Source organism: Lucilia sericata, unplaced genomic scaffold (genome assembly GCF_015586225.1).
Source record: "Lucilia sericata isolate MDLA Ls3-8-SP2 unplaced genomic scaffold, ASM1558622v1 Contig000025F_arrow, whole genome shotgun sequence".
Classification (NCBI taxonomy): domain Eukaryota; kingdom Metazoa; phylum Arthropoda; class Insecta; order Diptera; family Calliphoridae; genus Lucilia; species Lucilia sericata.
Window position 1 is genome coordinate 1,235,956 of NW_023994063.1, and position 22,884 is coordinate 1,258,839.

At 31.6% G+C, this 22,884-nt stretch overlaps 2 protein-coding genes across 3 annotated transcripts in view; one reads left to right on the plus strand and one right to left on the minus strand.

The window, feature by feature from the left end:
- LOC119609916 (muscarinic acetylcholine receptor DM1) overlaps positions 1 to 22,884 on the plus strand; it is a 98,303-nt gene that overhangs the window by 27,061 nt on the left and 48,358 nt on the right. The window contains exons 3-4 of one of the 2 annotated variants that reach the window (XM_037964958.1): positions 10,582 to 10,714; positions 14,281 to 15,114. In XM_037964958.1, coding sequence (XP_037820886.1) covers positions 10,602 to 10,714; positions 14,281 to 15,114 — 947 coding nt within the window. In that variant the 5' untranslated portion in view covers positions 10,582 to 10,601. Of the gene's footprint in view, positions 1 to 10,581; positions 10,715 to 14,177; positions 15,115 to 22,884 lie in introns of those variants that run through there. The other variant, XM_037964952.1, reaches the window with a different exon arrangement.
- LOC119609889 (putative nuclease HARBI1) lies at positions 5,137 to 5,674 on the minus strand (the record flags this gene model as incomplete). Its single annotated transcript, XM_037964907.1, is given in 2 exon segments — positions 5,137 to 5,507; positions 5,575 to 5,674. Coding segments are annotated over 2 exon segments (471 nt in total), but the record flags the coding sequence as incomplete, so codon positions are not given.

The following is a 22,884-nucleotide window of genomic DNA, read 5'->3' on the forward strand; positions in this document are numbered from 1 at the left end:
TTGCATTATTTGCAGAATTATTCACAACTTTATATCAGATTTTTCTTACGAAATTTTTTTTACAACATTCAGATGGAAAGTTTTTCATAGAAATATAAATTTTTTATTTGATTTAATATCAATAAATATTCTATTTTATGCAATTTAATGAAGTTGTTTTGCAACAAAAAATTATCCAAAATAATAGCGTTTAAAGCAATTTTTGGATAAGATAGAGAGTTTTGCACTCAGAATGTTTCTTTTTATTAGATAGAGAAATTTAAAAATTGCCAAAAAATATTTTTTTCTTTTGCTGGATATTTTGCCATCAAAATCTTATTATCATGAAAATGACAGATAGAGACTATTGAATATAGTCCCTCGATGTGCTTTTAAGTGGTTTTCGGAAGTGGACCTTATATGGGAACTGTGCCCTATGGATCCGGAAAAAAAATCGCAGGGTGTTTTATATGTACTTTAAACACATTCATGATTAATTTTAAACCGATATCTTCTTTCATTAATGAAATATGGTAGCTATGCCCAATTATGGACCGATCCTAAAAAATGTTTTTCAGAGTGATATATGTATACATAAAACATATTTATGTCGAATATTATTTCAATATCTTTATTTCTTAATTAGTTATGTGCATTTAAGTGATTTTCGGAAGTGGACCTTATATGGGAGCTAAGACCATTTATGGACCGATACAGATTTAAGTTGGTAATATGCTTTCTGTTCATTTTATATACATATGTATGTGCAAAATTTCGTGGTGATACCTATATTTTTGACTGAGTTATTAAACCCATTTTCGAGAATATGTACCTTTGTATGGGGGCTATGGGAAATTTTGAACCGGTTGTTTTGAGTTTGAACATAATTAATCCCTGGGCAAAATAATTAACGTGTAATAGAATTCATTGAATAACCTTAGGTAGTTTTTGAGAAAACTACTCGAGAATTAGGAAAAAATCTTAATTTTTTTCGAGGTAGTCTGAAATTTTTAGTCATAACTTTTTTCGTTATGAACCGATTTTTCTGATTTTCAATACCAAACTGCTCAGGCCAATAATGAATATTTTCGGAAAACTTGGTTTTTCCTTTGCTTAATTTTAAAGTCCGCGTGTTTTACACAGATAGACGGACGGACGGGCATAGCTAAATCGACACAGAATTTGATAAGGACCCGGAATATATATATACTTTGTTGGGTCTCAGATGAATATTTCTTTTTGTTAAATACGGAATGATAAACTTATATAACACGGAAACACGGAATGATAAACTTATATAAACCCTCTATCACCACTGATGGTGGTGGTAACCAAATTTTTTTTTTTGGAAACAATGAAGAAATACCTATCTGAATTCCTTTGGACAACTTTTGCTAGGACCAATAGGTGAAAAGATACACTCATTTGAATAAAAACCTGTATGACCAAAATGCCCAATTTTGAATTGGGTCATTTGACATGAAATTGTTCATATACCCGGCAGAAAAAGAACTTCCAAAGAAGCAAAAAAGAAGTAGAATTTACTCTATGGAAGTACTGAAAAAGACCTGAAGAAGTGATGATTTTAACGGAGGCTTGTCATAGGAGGGATGTCCTTTTTATTTGATTCCAAATTTACTACTTCTGAAGCCATTCTTAAGAAGTAATATTTATGCTCTTTTTTGGATGTTATTCGGAAGTGAAATTGTATTATGATGGAAAGCAACTAATTTATCTTAAATAATATTAACATTAATAGGGGTAATAGATACATTCAAAACAGAAGCTCAAAAATAAAATTTATCTCACAAAAATGTAAGAACAAAAAATATATCTCCAACATTGAAAAAATAGAATTATTTTCGCATGTTTGGAAGTCTTTAAACATCACTTCCTCAGAAGGTAAAAAAATCCACTTAGTGCTACTTTAGAAGTGGTGATAAATGTCATTCTTTTGGAAGTACTTCGCTTTATTTTTGCTGGGTAGAACGATTTGGACACAGTTTCTTTATCAGAATCTTTTTAATTTTCACAAACCAAAAAAATATTTTTTTAATTATTTGACATTTAATTTTTTGTTTTTCTTCAAGTTCAAGTTGAAGGTGCACAGTAGCATTTTTTAGTAGTAAGCAAATTTATGAAAATCGAAATAATTAAAGAATTTTACATTTTAACAAATATAAAATGCATGAAAAATATTATCATGTTTTATAAATTCAATCTACAATTTGAAATTTAATAATATAAGAAAATAAATGCAATAAAAACATTGCACTATTATTTCGACCAATTTTATGCAACATTTTCTGTGTCGTAGAAAGCTTTTATACACTAACACTTTGTAGTGGTTGTGTATGTTTGGTATGGTATAACCATACCAAAACAAAACAAAAGGAACTGGTGTTGCCAGATGGTATGCTCGCGTTTGCCGGTCTTGGGGCTCGACGGTTGGGGGTGGTTCTTGTTACCACTCTAGACATCTACACACACATAAAAAAATCATATCAGCTAAAAAAAAATAAACAAAATAAAAAGATAAAGGGGCACCGAGTAGGTTTTTATCTGTCTCCCTGATGCAACGTACCTATGAACAAAATGTCTGGCAGATGTTGTGCCAGGTTAAACCCTCCCACTCGGGATTGGATCATCCCGCCATGACATCCTAATATTAGAGATGTCCCAAAATTTACCCTGCAGACTTTCCCTTCCCTACTTACCGCCGGTTATATTAGATTTAGCCGATCATTTTAACTGATTAAAACTTTTAAAGATTTCATTTAAACATTATAAAAGTTAGATTTTATTTTCAAAATTATTCCAAATAAACTTTAACAATATTAGATTTAGATTAAAAATTTAGTTTAGTTTTAATTTTAAGTTCAGCCTTAGGCTTTAAAATTTAGAATTTAGCTTTAGGTTTAGATTTAAAACTAAATCTAAATATTAAAACCTAAAGCTAAAGCCAAATTTAGGTTTTAGTAGGTTTGTCTGTCTCCCTGCTGAAACGTACCTACGAACTATGATGACTGGCAGATGTTGTGCCAGGTTAAAACCCCTCTCACTCGGGATTGGGTAATCACGCCATGACATCCTAATATTAAGGATGTCCCAGTCCCGAGTGGTAGGGTTTTAACCTGGCACAACATCTGCCAGCCATTATAGTTCGTACGTCCGTTTCAGCAGGGAGACAGACAAACCTACTCGGTGCCCCTTTTATCTTTTTATTTTGTTTATCTTCTTTAGCTGGTATGATTTTTTTATGTGTGTGTGTAGATGTTTGGAGTGGAAGCAAGAACCACCCCCATCCGGCGAGCTCCAAGCCCGGCAAATGCGAGCATACCAGCGCCGCTACCACTCTGGCAACACCAGTTTCCTTTGTTTTGTTTTGATATGGATGTACCATACCAACATATAATCAACATAAACTCCGCCTTGCGGGCTACCGGTTCCCGTGGTAACAGATTATGCGGTCCTCTGGTTCGACCTATGTTAAATCATTCCAAGGAAAGGCCGAGGATACATTGATCATCACCAGTTTATAGTCCCGCCAGACTAGATGTACTGGTAGCACTTCTTTTCCCCGGGATTGCAATAACACCAAGATGAAAGATCATTAAGGTAACATGCCCCGAAGGATGCAAGTGCACAGATAGTTTTAATAAAAGTCAATGTGTACATGACGAGATCGCGAAACAGTCACGATCTCAAAATCACCAAAAGTATTGGAATCTCGCTAAAATATTGTTTTTAAAATATGAAATATAGATTGCGGAATTCATTGCTCAATCAACGCTCACATCACGGTTATCCAAACATGCATTTTATAACAATTATATCCGCATTTTATAATTCTCCTTTTAATATAAGGAAAATAATATAAGGAAAAATTCAAATTGAATTGTTTTTTATGCTCCGATTATCGTTCACAACATTTGTTATTCTAATGTTGTATGTTGTAAATTGCGATTATGATTGACAACATTTATGTCTAGTGTTGTATTTGTGTTGTCTATGTGAATTTACTCCGATTATCGTTTACAACATGTTTTTCTATGTGTTGTTAGAACTGCTCATAAGCTGTTGTATTATTGACTTTATAAGTTAAAAAATAAATATTTTTAAAAATTAAAATTTTGAAAAATAAAATGGAGAAGAATTTGAAGTATCATATACGATTTTTTGCAAAACAGCTTTAAATATAATTTTAAATATTAATTAGAAAAATAACTAATAAAAAGCAGATGGAAAAGTTGGTGGAGGTGATGACTCAAAATACAGAAATTGCCCGCGGAAAGTTACCATTTGGTTTTAATAACATGCAGCTCAAAGATAAATGGGATCAGTTTACGGTGCAATTAAATGCCTTGGGACCACCGATTCGAAATACAAAAGAATGGCAAAGAGTTCGTATTAGATTATATATGGAGATGGATTAATAAATTTATAAGATATTACAAATTATTTTTTTTAATTATAAGTGTGGACTCACCATAAAGCTAATTTAAAAAGAAAATGAGCTTCAATCAAGAGAAACTTTCAAGCCACTGGTGGTGGTCCGTCCACGGAAGTAAGCTTGAGCCCGTTAGAGCAGAGCACTGTAGAACTTGTTTCAATGCAGTCACAAGTCAACCCTAATGGATCTGCAATGGGTTTGGAAATACAAGGAGATTCCGATGAGGGGGAAGCGGTATTTAACCTGAGGAACCTTCACCGATTGCTGAAGAGCACAGTACCGAACAGCAATTACCAAAAAGTCGCAGGCAATCAAAAAATAAGCTGGAGGACGATCGTTTGAAAGTGTTAAAAAATCAAGCAAAAAATCAGGAAGAGATCTTGCGGACATTAAAACGTTTGGAAAAGAATTCATACAAGAATTATGAAATAAACAAAAAAACGTTTGAGTTAAAAAAAGAAAAAGGCTGATTTGCAAATGAAACTGATTAAAGCCAAAATCGAATTGACAAATAAGAGAATTCAGGAGATGTGATATACAAATTTTATTTTGATATGTTTAAGTATCTACATGATCATTTAGATCACATGATTATTTTTTTGTGATATTTTTAAGTTGTCTTTTTTTCTTTTTTTAATGTAAACTATTTTTGAAGTGAAATAAAAGAATTGAATATGATTCAAGATACGAAATGTTTATTCATTTTAAATTGCAAGCATTAAATTATTTCTAATTTGTTGTGCAGACTCTTCTATGTTTGTTGCTGTATCATCTCCAACTTCTATTTCCGAGTCTGAAGGAAAAGGCAATTCTTCATGATGTTCTGTTTTAAAATGTTGGCTTAAATTATGTAATGCACAACACACATTTGTAATTTGAGTCACTTTTTCGGGAGCATAGTGCAAACCTCTTGCAGAAAGCAAACATCAAAATCTGCTTTTAAGCACCACAATTGTTCTTCCAATAATGTTTCTTGCTTTTGCGTGAACAGTATTAAAACGTCTTTCTCGTGATACTTCTGCAGCACTTCGAAATGGCGTTATTAAAAATGGTTCCAACGGATAACCAGCATCACCTAAACATATAAAAATATATATAACATATTTAGTATAAAGACATCTAAGAAGCAGTACACTTCCTACCTAAAATCCAGGTATTATCTTCCAAATTATGTTGTAAATATTGTTTCAGCTCACTCATATTCCACACAAAGGAGTCGTGGTTAGAACCGGGATACCGAGAATATAATTATAGCACTTAATTGAAAAGTAACATACTTACGATCATGACATTCAAGCTGTAATATCCTTTTCTATTCAAATATAAATGCTGCAATTCCTTTGGAGGCGCTACTATTAACGAACGAGTGTACCATCTATACAACCAATTACTCCTGGAAAACGAGTTTTTGAGTAGAAGGACATTTTACTATTATGTTTTTCCTCTTAGGAGATACGAGCATTGATCCACCTTTTGCAGATTTTTTGTTCAAAAAAATTTATAATTTCTTTTAAAATGCAGCACACAGTAGGTTGCGAAACACCAATATTAAAATCGTTGCCGCTACTTCTTTGGTAGCTGCCATCAGCAAAAAATCGCAGTGCACAACACAACTTTAAAATTGGTGGAATAGCAGAACACCGAGTTAAAGGTTTTAAAAAGATTTCCAGTTTCTGTAGCAAAAACAGGAAACCATCCTTGTTTATACGGAAGAATTTTATAAAACTAAAAACAAAATTGTAATAACACATGCTTAATTTTTAAAAATAGTACATACTCATTGTTTGGTAGTTCCATTGGATTGGAACTGTCTCGAATACTTCTCCGAATACGTGCCATGTGTGTTTTCTTGCTGTCCTCATCATCGTCCTCATAAATCGACGTTAATATCCATTGATTTTATTTTTCCAATCGTTTTTTTTTACTTGGTAGTTTTTGCTTGCAGGTATGTAATTTTACGGAAATGTGTACTACAATTAAAATACAACTCTGTGACATACTCAACAACTAGATGTTGTAAACCATAATTGTAAAAAAGATTTATGTTGTGTTGTGTCCGAGACAACACAACATTTTTGTGTTGTAAACGATAATCGGGGCATTAGTTTTATTTCTGACATTTAGAAAATATTTTTACATGTTGTTTTGCTTAGTTGTATTCATGGTAAAAATATCAAGGTAGTGTCCATAGAAAAGGTATACATATGGGACTATATGGGACTATAAGCCCTTAAAGGAAATTGTATAAGCTTTCATCTGCGCGCCAATAGTTGATAAGTTAAACTCATTTGAATAAAACCCTGTATGACCAAAATGTCCAACTTTGACCCGCTCGTAAGACCGGCTGTTCTTGACCTATAGAGCTGAGAATGTGTGTCTGGCCTACTCTTCAATAGTACTAACCTTGGTGCAAATTTCATCCAGATCGGAAGACATTGATTTTAAAAGTTGGATCACTTGACACGAAATTGCCAATTTAGACTTTTGTGGGTTTTAGATGAATCATTCCATGTGTTACAAACGGAATGAGAAAATCTTATACACTAGTTTAATATATACAAATTACACATAAAAAATACAAAAGCCTTAAAATTGTTTCTCCTTTAACGTATGTGGCAACGACTTTTTTATGTTTACAAAAAACAAATTTCAGAAAATACCAGCAAACTTCAAAAAATTTTTTTATGAGAGCGGAATGACACTACCTTCATATTTTTATCAGGGTTGTATTTGTTGTAGAATTGTAACTACCTGTAAATGATTATGCCATGGTAACTACGTTTACATATTTTGTGTTTAAAAATGAACGGTTGTATTCATAAAAAGTTAATTTAGGTTTATTAAACATTATTAAGCAAAATCCACGAAAATGGTATTCATAAACGTCAAATAGCTTAAAATACCTTCAATAAACCAATGACAAATAGGAAAAATTTATTGTACGCTCGACCCTACTTTAAGCCAACAATAAGTTGAATTCTTACAAATTTTGTCTCTGATTAAGCTTTTTTCATTAATTTTAGGTTGAAGACGAAAACTAATCATGTTTTATTCTGAAATGAAATCTAAAAATTGTAATTTTAACGTTTACAAATTTGTAAATAAAATTCCAGATAAATTTTAAAAGTTTCTATTTTGGTGAAAAAACTAAAATCTAGGCATTATTGGATTAATAGATGAATATTTGACAGTATTTCAGTTGGTCAATACTATTTTTATACCCTACACCACTTTAGTGGGGAGGGTATATTGGATTTGTGCTGATGTTTGTAACATATAAAAATATTCGTCCTAGACCCACCTTAAAGTATACCAATCGGCTTAGAATCGTTTTCTGAGTCGATTAAGCTATGTCCGTCCGTCCGTCCGTCTGGCTGGCTGGCTGGCTGGCTGTCCATGTAAACCTTGTGCGCAAGCTACAGGTCGCAATTTTCAAGATAATTGGATGAAATTTAGCACGCACGTTTTATTTGACCCAAGGACGAAGCCTATTGAAAATGGTTAAAATCGGTCCATTATTTCACCTAGCCCCCATAGAACAGAACCCCCCGAAAAGGGCTTCTGAGCTCATAATTATGTTAAATATACAGATATATCGATAAAATACGGCATAACTAAGTTGTATAGAAGTCTTGATAGCCCTGCCAAATTTCATAAAGATCGGGCCCCATTTGACCCTAGCTCCCATACAAAGTCCCCTTCAGAAAATTACTTGAATGTCCCAAATTAACTTATAAACACAAATATCGCGATGAAATTCAGCACAATAAAATATTATGTAAATATAAATATATTCACAAAATTTTATCGGGCTTGGTCCATATTTGCCCCTAGCCCCCATATAAAGCCTCTTTCAGAAAATTAGTTTTTCATCCATAAATTGCTTAAATGTATCGGAACAAGGGAATACTGAAGATAAATGCGATATTATGAAAAATAAATCACATTTAATATTCATAACTGGTGTAGGGTATCATATGGTCGGCCACGCCCGACTATACTTTCTTACTTGTTAGCAATTTGGAAATGCCCGCCTGTCAATCAAATCATGGCCACAATCATTATACCCTACACCACTTTAGTGGGGAGGGTATATTGGATTAGTGCTGATGTTTGTAACATGATGTTTGTAACATATAGTATACCAATCGGCTTAGAATCGTTTTCTGAGTCGATTAAGCTATGTCCGTCCGTCCGTCCGTCTGGCTGGCTGTCCATATAAACCTTGTGCGCAAGGTACAGGTCGCAATTTTCAAGATAATTGGATGAAATTTGGCACGCACGTTTTATTTGACCCAAGGACGAAGCCTATTGAAAATGGTTAAAATCGGTCCATTATTTCACCTAGCCCCCATAGAACAGAACCCCCCGAAAAGGGCTTTTGAGCTCATAATTATGTTAAATATACAGATATATCGATAAAATGCGGCACAACTAAGTTTTATAGAAGTCTTGATGACCTTGCCAAATTTCATAAAGATCGGGCCCCATTTGACCCTAGCTCCCATACAAAGTCCCCTTCAGAAAATTACTTGAATGTCCCAAATTTACTTATAAACACAAATATCGCGATGAAATTTAGCAGAATAAAATATTATGTAAATATAAATATATTCACAAAATTTTATCGGGCTTGGTCCATATTTGCCCCTAGCCCCCATATAAAGCCTCTTTCAGAAAATTAGTTTTTCATCCATAAATTGCTTAAATGTATCGGAACAAGGGAATATTGAAGATAAATGCTTTATTATGAAAAATAAATCACATTTAATATTCATAACTGGTGTAGGGTATCATATGGTCGGCCACGCCCCGACTATACTTTCTTACTTGTTTTATTTGTCTTTTTCATAGTTTATTCACTAAATATAAAGCCATGAAGTAATTAAGAGTGTAAATTATATTGATTAGTGTTCTATCAATGCAAAATATCTTCTCCGGCAATAAAATGTAGTATTTTATCAAAGAAATTTATCAGTATTTGCAAAAATTTATTATATATTAAAAGTTCGTTCTTATTTTCAAAAATGTGTTATAACCAAAAATATAAAATTAAGAAAACCCACTCAACGAATATTTTATCCTAATTGTTCGCAACACTAACACAGAAAATGACAGCCAAATTGTACAGTGCTGCCAAGTTAAACAATAAACAGCACAATAGTTAATGTAGGTTTATTATTTGTTTATGAATACTACAATTTTATGAATGGCTTTTAAGTCTAAAGTGTACTTTAACTATTGTGTGATTTAAATCTAAAATAAGCAAAATACAATATATTGTATTTTACTATTAAAATGTTTAATATTTTATAAACATGTTTCTAAATACACAAAATACTATATTTTGTGTGTATTTTTCATAAAGGAATATGTAAATAATTTTGTTAAACATATAGTTTTTTAAATTTAAATTTACGCATTCAAGGACCTTTCTTATGATACCAAAATTTTATATCTTTCCTTTTGAAGAAATATGAAAAAATCACCTTTTTTAATGCTGACAAACAATTCCATTACACTCTGTATTTTCAAAACAATCACAATATTCCTTTAAATAAAGTTTTTTGTTAAAATGTATTTCTTATTTAAAGATCTTGTTTCTATTTTCTAAAAATTATTTTTTATAGGTACGCAATTTTCATTACTACTGGAAGATTTTTTGAATTTGTAGATTTCAAATGCTATGTACCCTTCCAGTTGGATTTAGAATATTACTTTTTAATGGTTTTTGGATAATAATGAAATTTAGTGTTTTTAGCTAAATAAATATGTACATTAAGATGATATAGGAAAGATTGACATGAATAAAACTAAAGCCAACATATCTAAGTATACGAACCAAGAAAAAAAATTAAAAATGTTATGGTTTTAATTTGAGAACGCCTCAAAAAAAAAAGTGGCGTATGGCCTCCCTTCTATACATACCTTTCTCATGAAGATTAAGGGTATAAAAATTACAATACATTTTTGCATTCCACTGTATTTATGTATATTCTCTCGAAAATTCCATAGAAAATCATAAATTTATTGAATTTTTTAATTATTATAATATTTTAAATAGCTTAATTTAACATTAAAAAAATAGCGACTGAAGTTTTCTGTATGTAGATATTTAAATCTAATTATAATATTTCGCTTCATTTCAGCTTACACGTATTGCATTACAATGACTCCTTACATAAGTTTAGCTCTCGCAGCTCATGGCCCACCGAATATATTAGAACCACTTGTGCCATCCTTTAGAACGACTACTACCACTTCTACTACCACAACAACGACATTTGTACCATTCCTATCAAAAAAATCATTTCAGGGTACAAGTATGTCTGAAGATCTGACCAATATAACAACCGTTATTGTTTTTGGAAACGATTCCGCTTTAAACCAAACTAATATTACAAATATTGTGGATCATCGAGGTCCTCGGTATTCTCTATCCTCAATGATTTTCATGAGTGTTATTGCTGGTATACTAAGTTTACTGACAGTTGTTGGAAACGTGATGGTGATGATTTCATTTAAAATTGACAAGCAACTCCAAACAATAAGCAATTACTTTTTATTTTCTTTGGCTATTGCTGATTTTGCGATTGGTTTAATATCAATGCCTTTGTTTGCAGTAACTACGATAGTGGGATACTGGCCTTTAGGACCTCATATATGCGATACATGGCTGGCATTAGATTATCTGGCATCAAATGCATCCGTACTTAATCTTCTCATCATTAGTTTTGATCGTTATTTTAGTGTTATGAGACCTCTTACATATCGTGCTAAAAGAACGACCAATCGGGCTGCTGTTATGATAGCAGCAGCATGGGGTATAAGTTTAATTTTATGGCCTCCTTGGATATATAGTTGGCCATATATAGAAGGTAAACGCACAGTTCCGCAAGATGAATGCTACATTCAGTTTATTGAGACAAATCAGTATATCACGTTTTTAACGGCGTTAGCGGCATTTTATTTCCCGGTTACAATCATGTGCTTCCTATATTATCGCATTTGGAAAGAAACAAAAAAACGACAAAAGGATTTACCCAATTTACAGGCTGGAAAAAAAGATGCATCTAAACCTATTGAAAATGGTTAAAATCGGTCCATTATTTCACCTAGCCCCCATAGAACAGAACCCCCCGAAAAGGGCTTCTGAGCTCATAATTATGTTAAATATACAGATATATCGATAAAATACGGCATAACTAAGTTTTATAGAAGTCTTGATAGCCCTGCCAAATTTCATAAAGATCGGGCCCCATTTGACCCTAGCTCCCATACAAAGTCCCCTTCAGAAAATTACTTGAATGTCCCAAATTAACTTATAAACACAAATATCGCGATGAAATTCAGCACAATAAAATATTATGTAAATATAAATATATTCACAAAATTTTATCGGGCTTGGTCCATATTTGCCCCTAGCCCCCATATAAAGCCTCTTTCAGAAAATTAGTTTTTCATCCATAAATTGCTTAAATGTATCGGAACAAGGGAATACTGAAGATAAATGCGATATTATGAAAAATAAATCACATTTAATATTCATAACTGGTGTAGGGTATCATATGGTCGGCCACGCCCGACTATACTTTCTTACTTGTTAGCAATTTGGAAATGCCCGCCTGTCAATCAAATCATGGCCACAATCATTATACCCTACACCACTTTAGTGGGGAGGGTATATTGGATTAGTGCTGATGTTTGTAACATGATGTTTGTAACATATAGTATACCAATCGGCTTAGAATCGTTTTCTGAGTCGATTAAGCTATGTCCGTCCGTCCGTCCGTCTGGCTGGCTGTCCATATAAACCTTGTGCGCAAGGTACAGGTCGCAATTTTCAAGATAATTGGATGAAATTTGGCACGCACGTTTTATTTGACCCAAGGACGAAGCCTATTGAAAATGGTTAAAATCGGTCCATTATTTCACCTAGCCCCCATAGAACAGAACCCCCCGAAAAGGGCTTTTGAGCTCATAATTATGTTAAATATACAGATATATCGATAAAATGCGGCACAACTAAGTTTTATAGAAGTCTTGATGACCTTGCCAAATTTCATAAAGATCGGGCCCCATTTGACCCTAGCTCCCATACAAAGTCCCCTTCAGAAAATTACTTGAATGTCCCAAATTTACTTATAAACACAAATATCGCGATGAAATTTAGCAGAATAAAATATTATGTAAATATAAATATATTCACAAAATTTTATCGGGCTTGGTCCATATTTGCCCCTAGCCCCCATATAAAGCCTCTTTCAGAAAATTAGTTTTTCATCCATAAATTGCTTAAATGTATCGGAACAAGGGAATATTGAAGATAAATGCTTTATTATGAAAAATAAATCACATTTAATATTCATAACTGGTGTAGGGTATCATATGGTCGGCCACGCCCGACTATACTTTCTTACTTGTTTTATTTGTCTTTTTCATAGTTTATTCACTAAATATAAAGCCATGAAGTAATTAAGAGTGTAAATTATATTGATTAGTGTTCTATCAATGCAAAATATCTTCTCCGGCAATAAAATGTAGTATTTTATCAAAGAAATTTATCAGTATTTGCAAAAATTTATTATATATTAAAAGTTCGTTCTTATTTTCAAAAATGTGTTATAACCAAAAATATAAAATTAAGAAAACCCACTCAACGAATATTTTATCCTAATTGTTCGCAACACTAACACAGAAAATGACAGCCAAATTGTACAGTGCTGCCAAGTTAAACAATAAACAGCACAATAGTTAATGTAGGTTTATTATTTGTTTATGAATACTACAATTTTATGAATGGCTTTTAAGTCTAAAGTGTACTTTAACTATTGTGTGATTTAAATCTAAAATAAGCAAAATACAATATATTGTATTTTACTATTAAAATGTTTAATATTTTATAAACATGTTTCTAAATACACAAAATACTATATTTTGTGTGTATTTTTCATAAAGGAATATGTAAATAATTTTGTTAAACATATAGTTTTTTAAATTTAAATTTACGCATTCAAGGACCTTTCTTATGATACCAAAATTTTATATCTTTCCTTTTGAAGAAATATGAAAAAATCACCTTTTTTAATGCTGACAAACAATTCCATTACACTCTGTATTTTCAAAACAATCACAATATTCCTTTAAATAAAGTTTTTTGTTAAAATGTATTTCTTATTTAAAGATCTTGTTTCTATTTTCTAAAAATTATTTTTTATAGGTACGCAATTTTCATTACTACTGGAAGATTTTTTGAATTTGTAGATTTCAAATGCTATGTACCCTTCCAGTTGGATTTAGAATATTACTTTTTAATGGTTTTTGGATAATAATGAAATTTAGTGTTTTTAGCTAAATAAATATGTACATTAAGATGATATAGGAAAGATTGACATGAATAAAACTAAAGCCAACATATCTAAGTATACGAACCAAGAAAAAAAATTAAAAATGTTATGGTTTTAATTTGAGAACGCCTCAAAAAAAAAAGTGGCGTATGGCCTCCCTTCTATACATACCTTTCTCATGAAGATTAAGGGTATAAAAATTACAATACATTTTTGCATTCCACTGTATTTATGTATATTCTCTCGAAAATTCCATAGAAAATCATAAATTTATTGAATTTTTTAATTATTATAATATTTTAAATAGCTTAATTTAACATTAAAAAAATAGCGACTGAAGTTTTCTGTATGTAGATATTTAAATCTAATTATAATATTTCGCTTCATTTCAGCTTACACGTATTGCATTACAATGACTCCTTACATAAGTTTAGCTCTCGCAGCTCATGGCCCACCGAATATATTAGAACCACTTGTGCCATCCTTTAGAACGACTACTACCACTTCTACTACCACAACAACGACATTTGTACCATTCCTATCAAAAAAATCATTTCAGGGTACAAGTATGTCTGAAGATCTGACCAATATAACAACCGTTATTGTTTTTGGAAACGATTCCGCTTTAAACCAAACTAATATTACAAATATTGTGGATCATCGAGGTCCTCGGTATTCTCTATCCTCAATGATTTTCATGAGTGTTATTGCTGGTATACTAAGTTTACTGACAGTTGTTGGAAACGTGATGGTGATGATTTCATTTAAAATTGACAAGCAACTCCAAACAATAAGCAATTACTTTTTATTTTCTTTGGCTATTGCTGATTTTGCGATTGGTTTAATATCAATGCCTTTGTTTGCAGTAACTACGATAGTGGGATACTGGCCTTTAGGACCTCATATATGCGATACATGGCTGGCATTAGATTATCTGGCATCAAATGCATCCGTACTTAATCTTCTCATCATTAGTTTTGATCGTTATTTTAGTGTTACGAGACCTCTTACATATCGTGCTAAAAGAACGACCAATCGGGCTGCTGTTATGATAGCAGCAGCATGGGGTATAAGTTTAATTTTATGGCCTCCTTGGATATATAGTTGGCCATATATAGAAGGTAAACGCACAGTTCCGCAAGATGAATGCTACATTCAGTTTATTGAGACAAATCAGTATATCACGTTTTTAACGGCGTTAGCGGCATTTTATTTCCCGGTTACAATCATGTGCTTCCTATATTATCGCATTTGGAAAGAAACAAAAAAACGACAAAAGGATTTACCCAATTTACAGGCTGGAAAAAAAGATGCATCTAAACGATCGAATTCAAGGTAAGATTAATATTTTTTAAAGAAAATTAACAGTCAGGCAATTAATCTATAATTACATAAAATTACATATAATTCTTTGGAAGTAGCGTAGAGGAGTGAAATAGAGTAGAAGACTGAAAAGATGGTGAAAGTTAAGGATTATAATTTTACAACTTTGGTTGTCAGATTATTTTTTACCTTCATCGCCAAATTGTGTTTCGAAAATCGCCAGAAAATATGATACATAAATTTTGAACTTTTAAAATTTTCTACCGATTTCTGATATTGTTGGAACGATATGTGCGCTCCTTTAACAGTACCTTACCTTTGGTCTACCAGACTGGAACAATAACCTTCCAGAGGCCAATACAAAAAAAAAAAAAAAAATAGGTTAGGTTAGGATGATAGGAGGATGAATCTACATCAAATCCGAAGAAATACACCTAGGACACTATCGGGCCTGTTGTGCGCTTGTTTTCATGGAAAATGTTTGTTGGTAAAAACAAAAACCTTATATAGGATTCACTAAATGTATTATCGCCCGATGTTCAGAAACTCAGTTTCCTGGACGTAATTCCTGAGTATTTTCCAATCAGTGTTCGTGAGGGATATTATATCCGGCATAATATAACTTCCAAGATATTTATTTCTATTTCTGGGTCTCCAATATAAAAATCCAGGCCCACTTTATCTCCCAATTTTTACTGGTATTTGCTCTAAAGTTCCGCTTGACCAAGACATTCTATCTGGGATCAGCTTTTTAAAGTTTTCGACTTATTTTGTCTCTGGTATGCGATCGGGCACGTCCGATGATTGTGTATAGCCTTCCAATGTGTCTAGTATACGTTGACGACGTGTCCTATAACCGCTTTTGGCCAGTTCGCCTAAAGTAAAGAGCCGTTCGGCTGTTAGTGCCGCTTCATATCTTATATATGTTTCAATGGGTGGAATATCTAGCATTGTTTCCAGAGCCTTGGTTTACGTAGTACTCATGGCTCCATTTATACCCAAGCAGCATGTACGCTGAATAGAGTTTGGGGTTCAGGAAATCTCATCCGGGAATTCTTCGGAAAAGTTTGTCGGGATTTCACGGAAATTTTTTAATCATTCCCGGGAAAATGGGAAATTTGTAATTAACGTATTTTTAAAATTTTTTGGAAAAACTAGCGAATTTATAATTTATTAGCAATTTTTTAAAGGCAAATTACAAAACATCATTAATGATACAACAGGAAATGAAAAAATTCTAAATTAAATGTATGTAAAAGCTTGACATGAAGAAAGTACAAATAGAACCAAAAATGTTGACATTCTATTTAATACATTTTTAAAGCCAACGTCTGTGGAAAGCGTTTGAGTTATCTCAATAGCTGGAAATTTGTCGACAAAATAAGGGAATAGTTGATCTTTTCTTATATTTAATTAATTCTAAGAAGTAAGAATGAACGAACTAAATATGTTTCTTTTTTGTTAACTATTCCCCCTCATATATATTCCCCCATGGAGATATAATATGTTTAGTAGTCCTATGGTATGCAAACATGCATCATGTAGATTTTCTAAAAACCTGGTGTAAATCATAATTTTAGTAAAAGAATAGTTTTGGGATTAGTCTGATGTAAAGCATGTTTGGATTACATGGTCCTTCATTAACATGACAATGTTAAATGTATAATGTTTTTTATATGTGGATTTGTTTTGGACCACTCCCTTTACACAAGTGTAAAGTTGGTTGGTTAACGTGGTAGTTCACTGCGCGCAAACAGCTAAGTAGAACCGAAGGGACTCCGTAGTCTGTAGCCTGTAGCCTGTAGCAATGAAAAAGCGCAGGATATCATTAAGCTTAGTTCCACATATCTCACCAAGGTTGGCTATGAAGTAACTGCCAAAAAACAGTTTCCCTTAGCGGAAACGGTCTTCCATCTTGCAACTGCGACAGTACTCATTGAAGAGGAGCCCAAGGAGCTATCAACCCGGATATATCCCGCGTATTTCGTGTTATAAGGTGTCTTGTGCGTTTCTCATTGAAAGAAGGACACAATGACTTGGCCCCTTTACATGTGCCTAGGTTATTCCATCTATACCCAAACAAAGGCAAGGACAGATCCTTCTTGCATTGTCTAACTAATAGGGAAGTGGTAGTATAAGAGTTTAGTGAGAGAATTGTCGCTTGTCTATCGACAAAAATTCCTATGTTGCCGCGAAAATTGAGATCATGCAGTATAATACAGGCTTGACTGTAGTGAGAGACTTAAATATATACATATATTTAAACTTTTTCATTGGCAAATGTATGTTATAGTTATGACTTTTTGCAATTTTTGCAAAATACCATAGCAGGAGCTTGTAGGGCGTGAACAGTGTTAAGGAAAATTATATTATTTTTTCGCGATAATGAAAAAAGTTCCAACACCAAAAGCGATAAAGTTTTGTATAAATTTTACTTTTTCTATATGAGAAAAATAAATATTTTTGCCAACATTTTAGCATTTTTAAAGAGAACATTGTTCTTTAAATCCTTGTTATGGAAATGTTAACAAATCGCGATTATAGAAAATAGTATACTTTTATATGAAAATTATTAAAATAATTTTTGAAAAATAATGAACGAAAGCATTTTAGAAATTGCTTTCGGTGCGGTAATTAACTTAAAAAATAGCCTTATATTATCAGGACAGTATTGGCTATAAGGCAGTGCTATGGTATTTTGCCGCCCAAAAAAAGTTATAACCCTAATGTAACATGTAACACATGTCGTCCCCGTTTTGAATATTAGTACCATGTGGGTTTTAACAAAGTTTTCAGAATAGCAAAAAACAGTTTAATTTGGGTGTATTTTTGATATATGGCGATTCTTTAGAAAAATATGGCTCTACGCGGATTCGTTAACAAATATAATTAATTTAACAAGATAAAATAAAAACTCGTTTTCAGCTTTATCTTAGAATTTCAACTTATTATCTGTTTATGCAAAAATTCAAATAGGTCTAGAAGTTGCAATTATACTTTCAATTTCAAATTTAATTTTGTGGACTTAATTTATCAAGTGGCCTCCGGTAGGTTAGTGGTTAGTGTTCTAGTCTGGTAGACCGGAGGTGGTGGGTTCGATTCCCACCTGAGGCACTGGTTAAGGAGCGCACAACAGGCCCGATAGAGGCCTAGGTGTATTTCTTCGGATTTGATGTATATACATCCTCCTTTCAAACTAACTAACTAACTAATTTATCAAGTACGTAGACTACTCCCACCTAATTTTATAAAAATCGGAATAATAAATATAGCCTACTTCGGTTTTTCATAAAAGAACTGCAAGTGCTTTAACTAAAATGTTCATATAAAAATATTAACGGAAGGACGGATAAGATTTAATCGCCCCAAAAAGTGATTTGAAGTTGATCAGTGCACCAAAAGGTTATTTGCGGTGTCAGATTGACTAGTGTAAATAAAATAATATTATGGTGGTGTTATAATTCAAATCAATATAATTTGAAACACATAGGACTTTTTGCTAAATCCTAAAACAATTAAGATATCGATAAATGCTATTGTACAACCAGTAGAGGTACAAATTGCAATAATAAAAAAATTTCCAAAAATTCCACGTAGTACTAAAATTCTAAACAGGGACGAATTTATTTATTGGTTTAAAAAGTGGAATAAAGCAAATAAATGAATTTTAAATTAAATGAAATTAAATTTGGCTTATTTAATTAATTTAATATTATTTAATTTTTTATCTTTTGATTGTTTTTTTTTTTTCATTGAGAACATAAACTTGTGACATGCTGCAAAGATCTGTTCACAATCACTGTTACTACTCTTTAGTAGATACAATATACAACATGGTTGTGAATTGAACACTTGAAATTATTAATTGCGATAAAAAACATTTGTGAAGATATTTTAGAACTTCTGGAATCATTAACAATACAATTAGGGCATTCACACGTTCGTTTTTATATCATAAAAGAATAACACGAAAAAATATGACTGCTGTGAGTAACCGTCATAAGCAGGGCTGTTAGGCTTTTTTATGGGAAATCGTCAAAATTACAAAATAAAAACGTCAAAATCGTCACAATTTTTTAAAAAAATCGTCAATAAATCGTCACAACTAATTACGTTAAAATTATGCATATATACATTTATTTAGAGTTTGGGATTAATGCAACTGATGAAGTGTAGTACAAATTCTGATCTAGGGTTGCCATCTGGGCTTTTCCTTGGTAGGAATTTTGTTAGTCTAAATGGATTTTTTGGTAGGTTTGTCAAAACACATTCAGAGTATTTTCTGTGAAGACTTTGATCAAATATGGATTGAAATCTAAAAAATTGATTAGGGCGTTTAATTTATTAAATCAAATAATTTATGTTGTTTTTCATCTGAAGAGCATATCTAAAATTTTCTCAGAGTAATAATATTTGTGTTAGGAAAGTTAAAGTAACTTTCTGATGGCAATATTATGTGGTGGCTAGGACCAAAGTACATATGAAATTCATAGAGGAATTTAAAAATATCTATAACTTGTTTATGACGAATTGTATCTGCATCCACATAGATTTAAAAAAGTACATTAACAAAATATACATATAACTTTTTCCCTAGCGTTAAAGAGTTTTATATGGAGCTGGTGAACGATATTGGCTATACTTCACAGTATGATTCTTGGGAATTTTAAATTAAATAATAAAATTTTAGCAAATTTAGTCTAAAGATGTTATTATAACCCTTTTTTAATAAATAAACTTTATCACTTCCTCGTTAATTTTTTCAAATTTCCTCTAATTAAACCGTCCGACACTGAAAATTGGACACGAACCGGATGATATACGTCTGAAACTATAAATTTAGTGGAGAAAAACTGCGTTTTTAGTTTTTCATTTCGTGATCCTATGTCCTTTCTAAAAGACTTCAAAGTTTTAAAAAGTGCATTTAAAAAAAATATTTTAAAATACTTCTACAGATCAAACAATGCCAAATTTGATGTCAATCAAACAAGAAGAGTTTTAACATATTTTGTTAAGGACCTGGCAGAAAAAAATTTAAATAACATTGAATACCTTAATACAGCGGTTCCCACCGATTTTTACTTCGCGGACCCCTTGAAGAACTTATTTAATTTCGCGGACCCCCATACATATTTTGATATTCTATTGTTCTACATAATTGTCCATCCGAAAATTGACCTAATAAATGTAGAGATGTCATAACTATAAAATATTCCCGTACATTGAGAATATATAATGTTTCAGATAGGTTTTCAATTGCATGTTTTGAAGATAGAATGACTTCTTTGTTGATATGTTAACATGATGTTTCATTTTATGATCGTGAGATCTTTCATGTTCATTTTTCTTCAAGGTAGCGAAAAGGTTTCTTTATCAAATATTGTCACATGTGCTTAAGGAGTCACGTTTCAAAAATTTGTTGCGATTGCAAAGAATGAACTGAGTAAGTGAGCTAAGTTTTCGGGAAAATAATATAAGAAAGTTGGACTTCTTCTATGTTGTTGCGGAATGCGTTATCCGCATAATATATGATTTGAACTCTTTGTTAAAGTACTGTGAATTTGGAACTTAAATTTGAATTTTAAAATACCAACGAATTATTTTACTTCATGGTTTTTGGCTACATATTTACGCGAAACGCTATGGATTTTCTGATGTTAATTTAATAATATGTATTGGTCGACAAAATCAAGTTAAAATCTGTGTATCACGTCGGATTGGAATATTTATAAAGAGATGCATAAAGAGTCACCTTTGTTTTGAAAATGTAAAATTTTAGTCCTTTTGTCTTGTCTTTGAATTGAACTTCATACTCCGGAATACCAGTATCCCTAATTTAATTGTAAAGCAGAGTATTATTTGTCTGAAATAAAAACCATTATTTCAGTACATATACAGGAAATAAAAATTACAAATCACGCAATACTTTACTTTATAAAAGTTATACAATAAATTTGTAGGGCCTAGCTTCTTCCTGATAAACAACCGAAAAAATTAAATTCAAAAAGTCACCAAAAAATTTGGGATTATTGCACAAAAATTGGACATATTTGTACATACATATAAAAGAATATTGTTTATTCATGTTTTTTTTTTTCGTTCGTCTTCGCGGACCCCCTAGGATTTTACTACGGACCACTGGGGGTCCGCGGACCCCCATTTGGGAACCGTTGCCTTAATAGATATTAAATGACAAAAATTTTAAAAGACATTTTTTACATCTTTTTATCCTGACAATATAAAATAAAATTTATTCAAAATATTTGCCAACTCTTCTTGTTCTCTTGACTTCAAATTTTGTCTGATCAGTAGAAGTATTTTTAAATATTTTTTGAAAAATGTTCTTTTTAAAACTTTGAAGTTCTTAAAATTTTTTTAAAGAATTTACAATGAGTGATTCTATTTTTTCAAAAAGATGTTGATATCGAAAATCTAAATCAGCAGTTCACTAATATACCACTCAGTGTTGCCATTTTAGCACTTTCAGTGCTGAAGTGTTTTAAAATTATGCTAAATGCTTTTTAGCACAATTTGCTTGGTAAAAAAATTAAAAAATATTTCTATGTTTTCTATAAAAAATTAAGTATAGTTTAACTGATAAAAATATTATTGAAGATCAGTGGTTGGATATTACAAAACAACATTATCACGAAAAATCTGATATAATGATTTTTTAAATTCAAGTATATTATTTTATAAGATGTAGTATTTTTATCACAACTAGTAACCCGAAGTGCTTCAAATTCGGGTGACCTATGAATTTTACATTAGCGTGTCATTGGAGGGATGTTGTTCATTTTTGTCAACTTTGAATTACATCTAATCTTATTTTTAGATGCAGTAAAATTCCGATATTTGGATGTAAAATATAAAACACATTCTCTTAATGACACGCTTATGTAAATTTCACTACTCTTTCACCAAATCTTGATGTACTTCAAATATGTTATAAGACTTTTCCACATCTCTTTCCTCACTTTCAACTGGGTTTTTCATTTGTAAGGAAATATTTGGTTTATAAAAGTGAAAAATATGTAATCCCATTGTAAGATGTGATTAATATGTAGTTTGTAAAGTATGATATCAATTATTTTTTGCTGGAAATTTAATGAATTGTCTATTTTTGTATTGTCATTACTTGTTTAACCTTTTTATGATGCCGAAGTTGAAAGGCTTTTTATAGCAGTAGCTATAATTAAAAATAATATTAGAAATCGTATTTAAGCTGAATTTTTATGTTCAATAAACAAATTCGAAAAGAATTGAAATCCGAAAATGCATGCTGTTGTTTTTCAATATATAAAAATTTATATTACAAATAAAATACGATCATTTGAAAAATATCGAAATGAGGATAACGATGAAGATATAGTACCAGAAATATTGGAGTCATGCACTACATCATCAGTATTTTAATAAAAAGTAGATAAAACAAACATTTATATTGTTTTCTTCCGTAGAACATTTTAGCATTTAGTTTTTAAGTTTTAGCATATTTTGAAATTCATTTTCTGGCAACACCGATACCATTATAACACCACTTTCTTTTAATTACTCTGCAACCTGGCAACTCTACAACAACTACTATGTTACCACAACGTCAATTCGCATTTGATTGCATAACAGCTCCCGATGTGGTATCATGTTGTCTGTCGGGTAAATCTAAAGGGCCCATTAGACTATAAGACTTTACATATGAAAAATCAAATGATATTCCATCCGTATTTTAGTAAAGAGAATAAAAGTCGTATGATTTATATTTTTTGCGTTTACGTTACACTA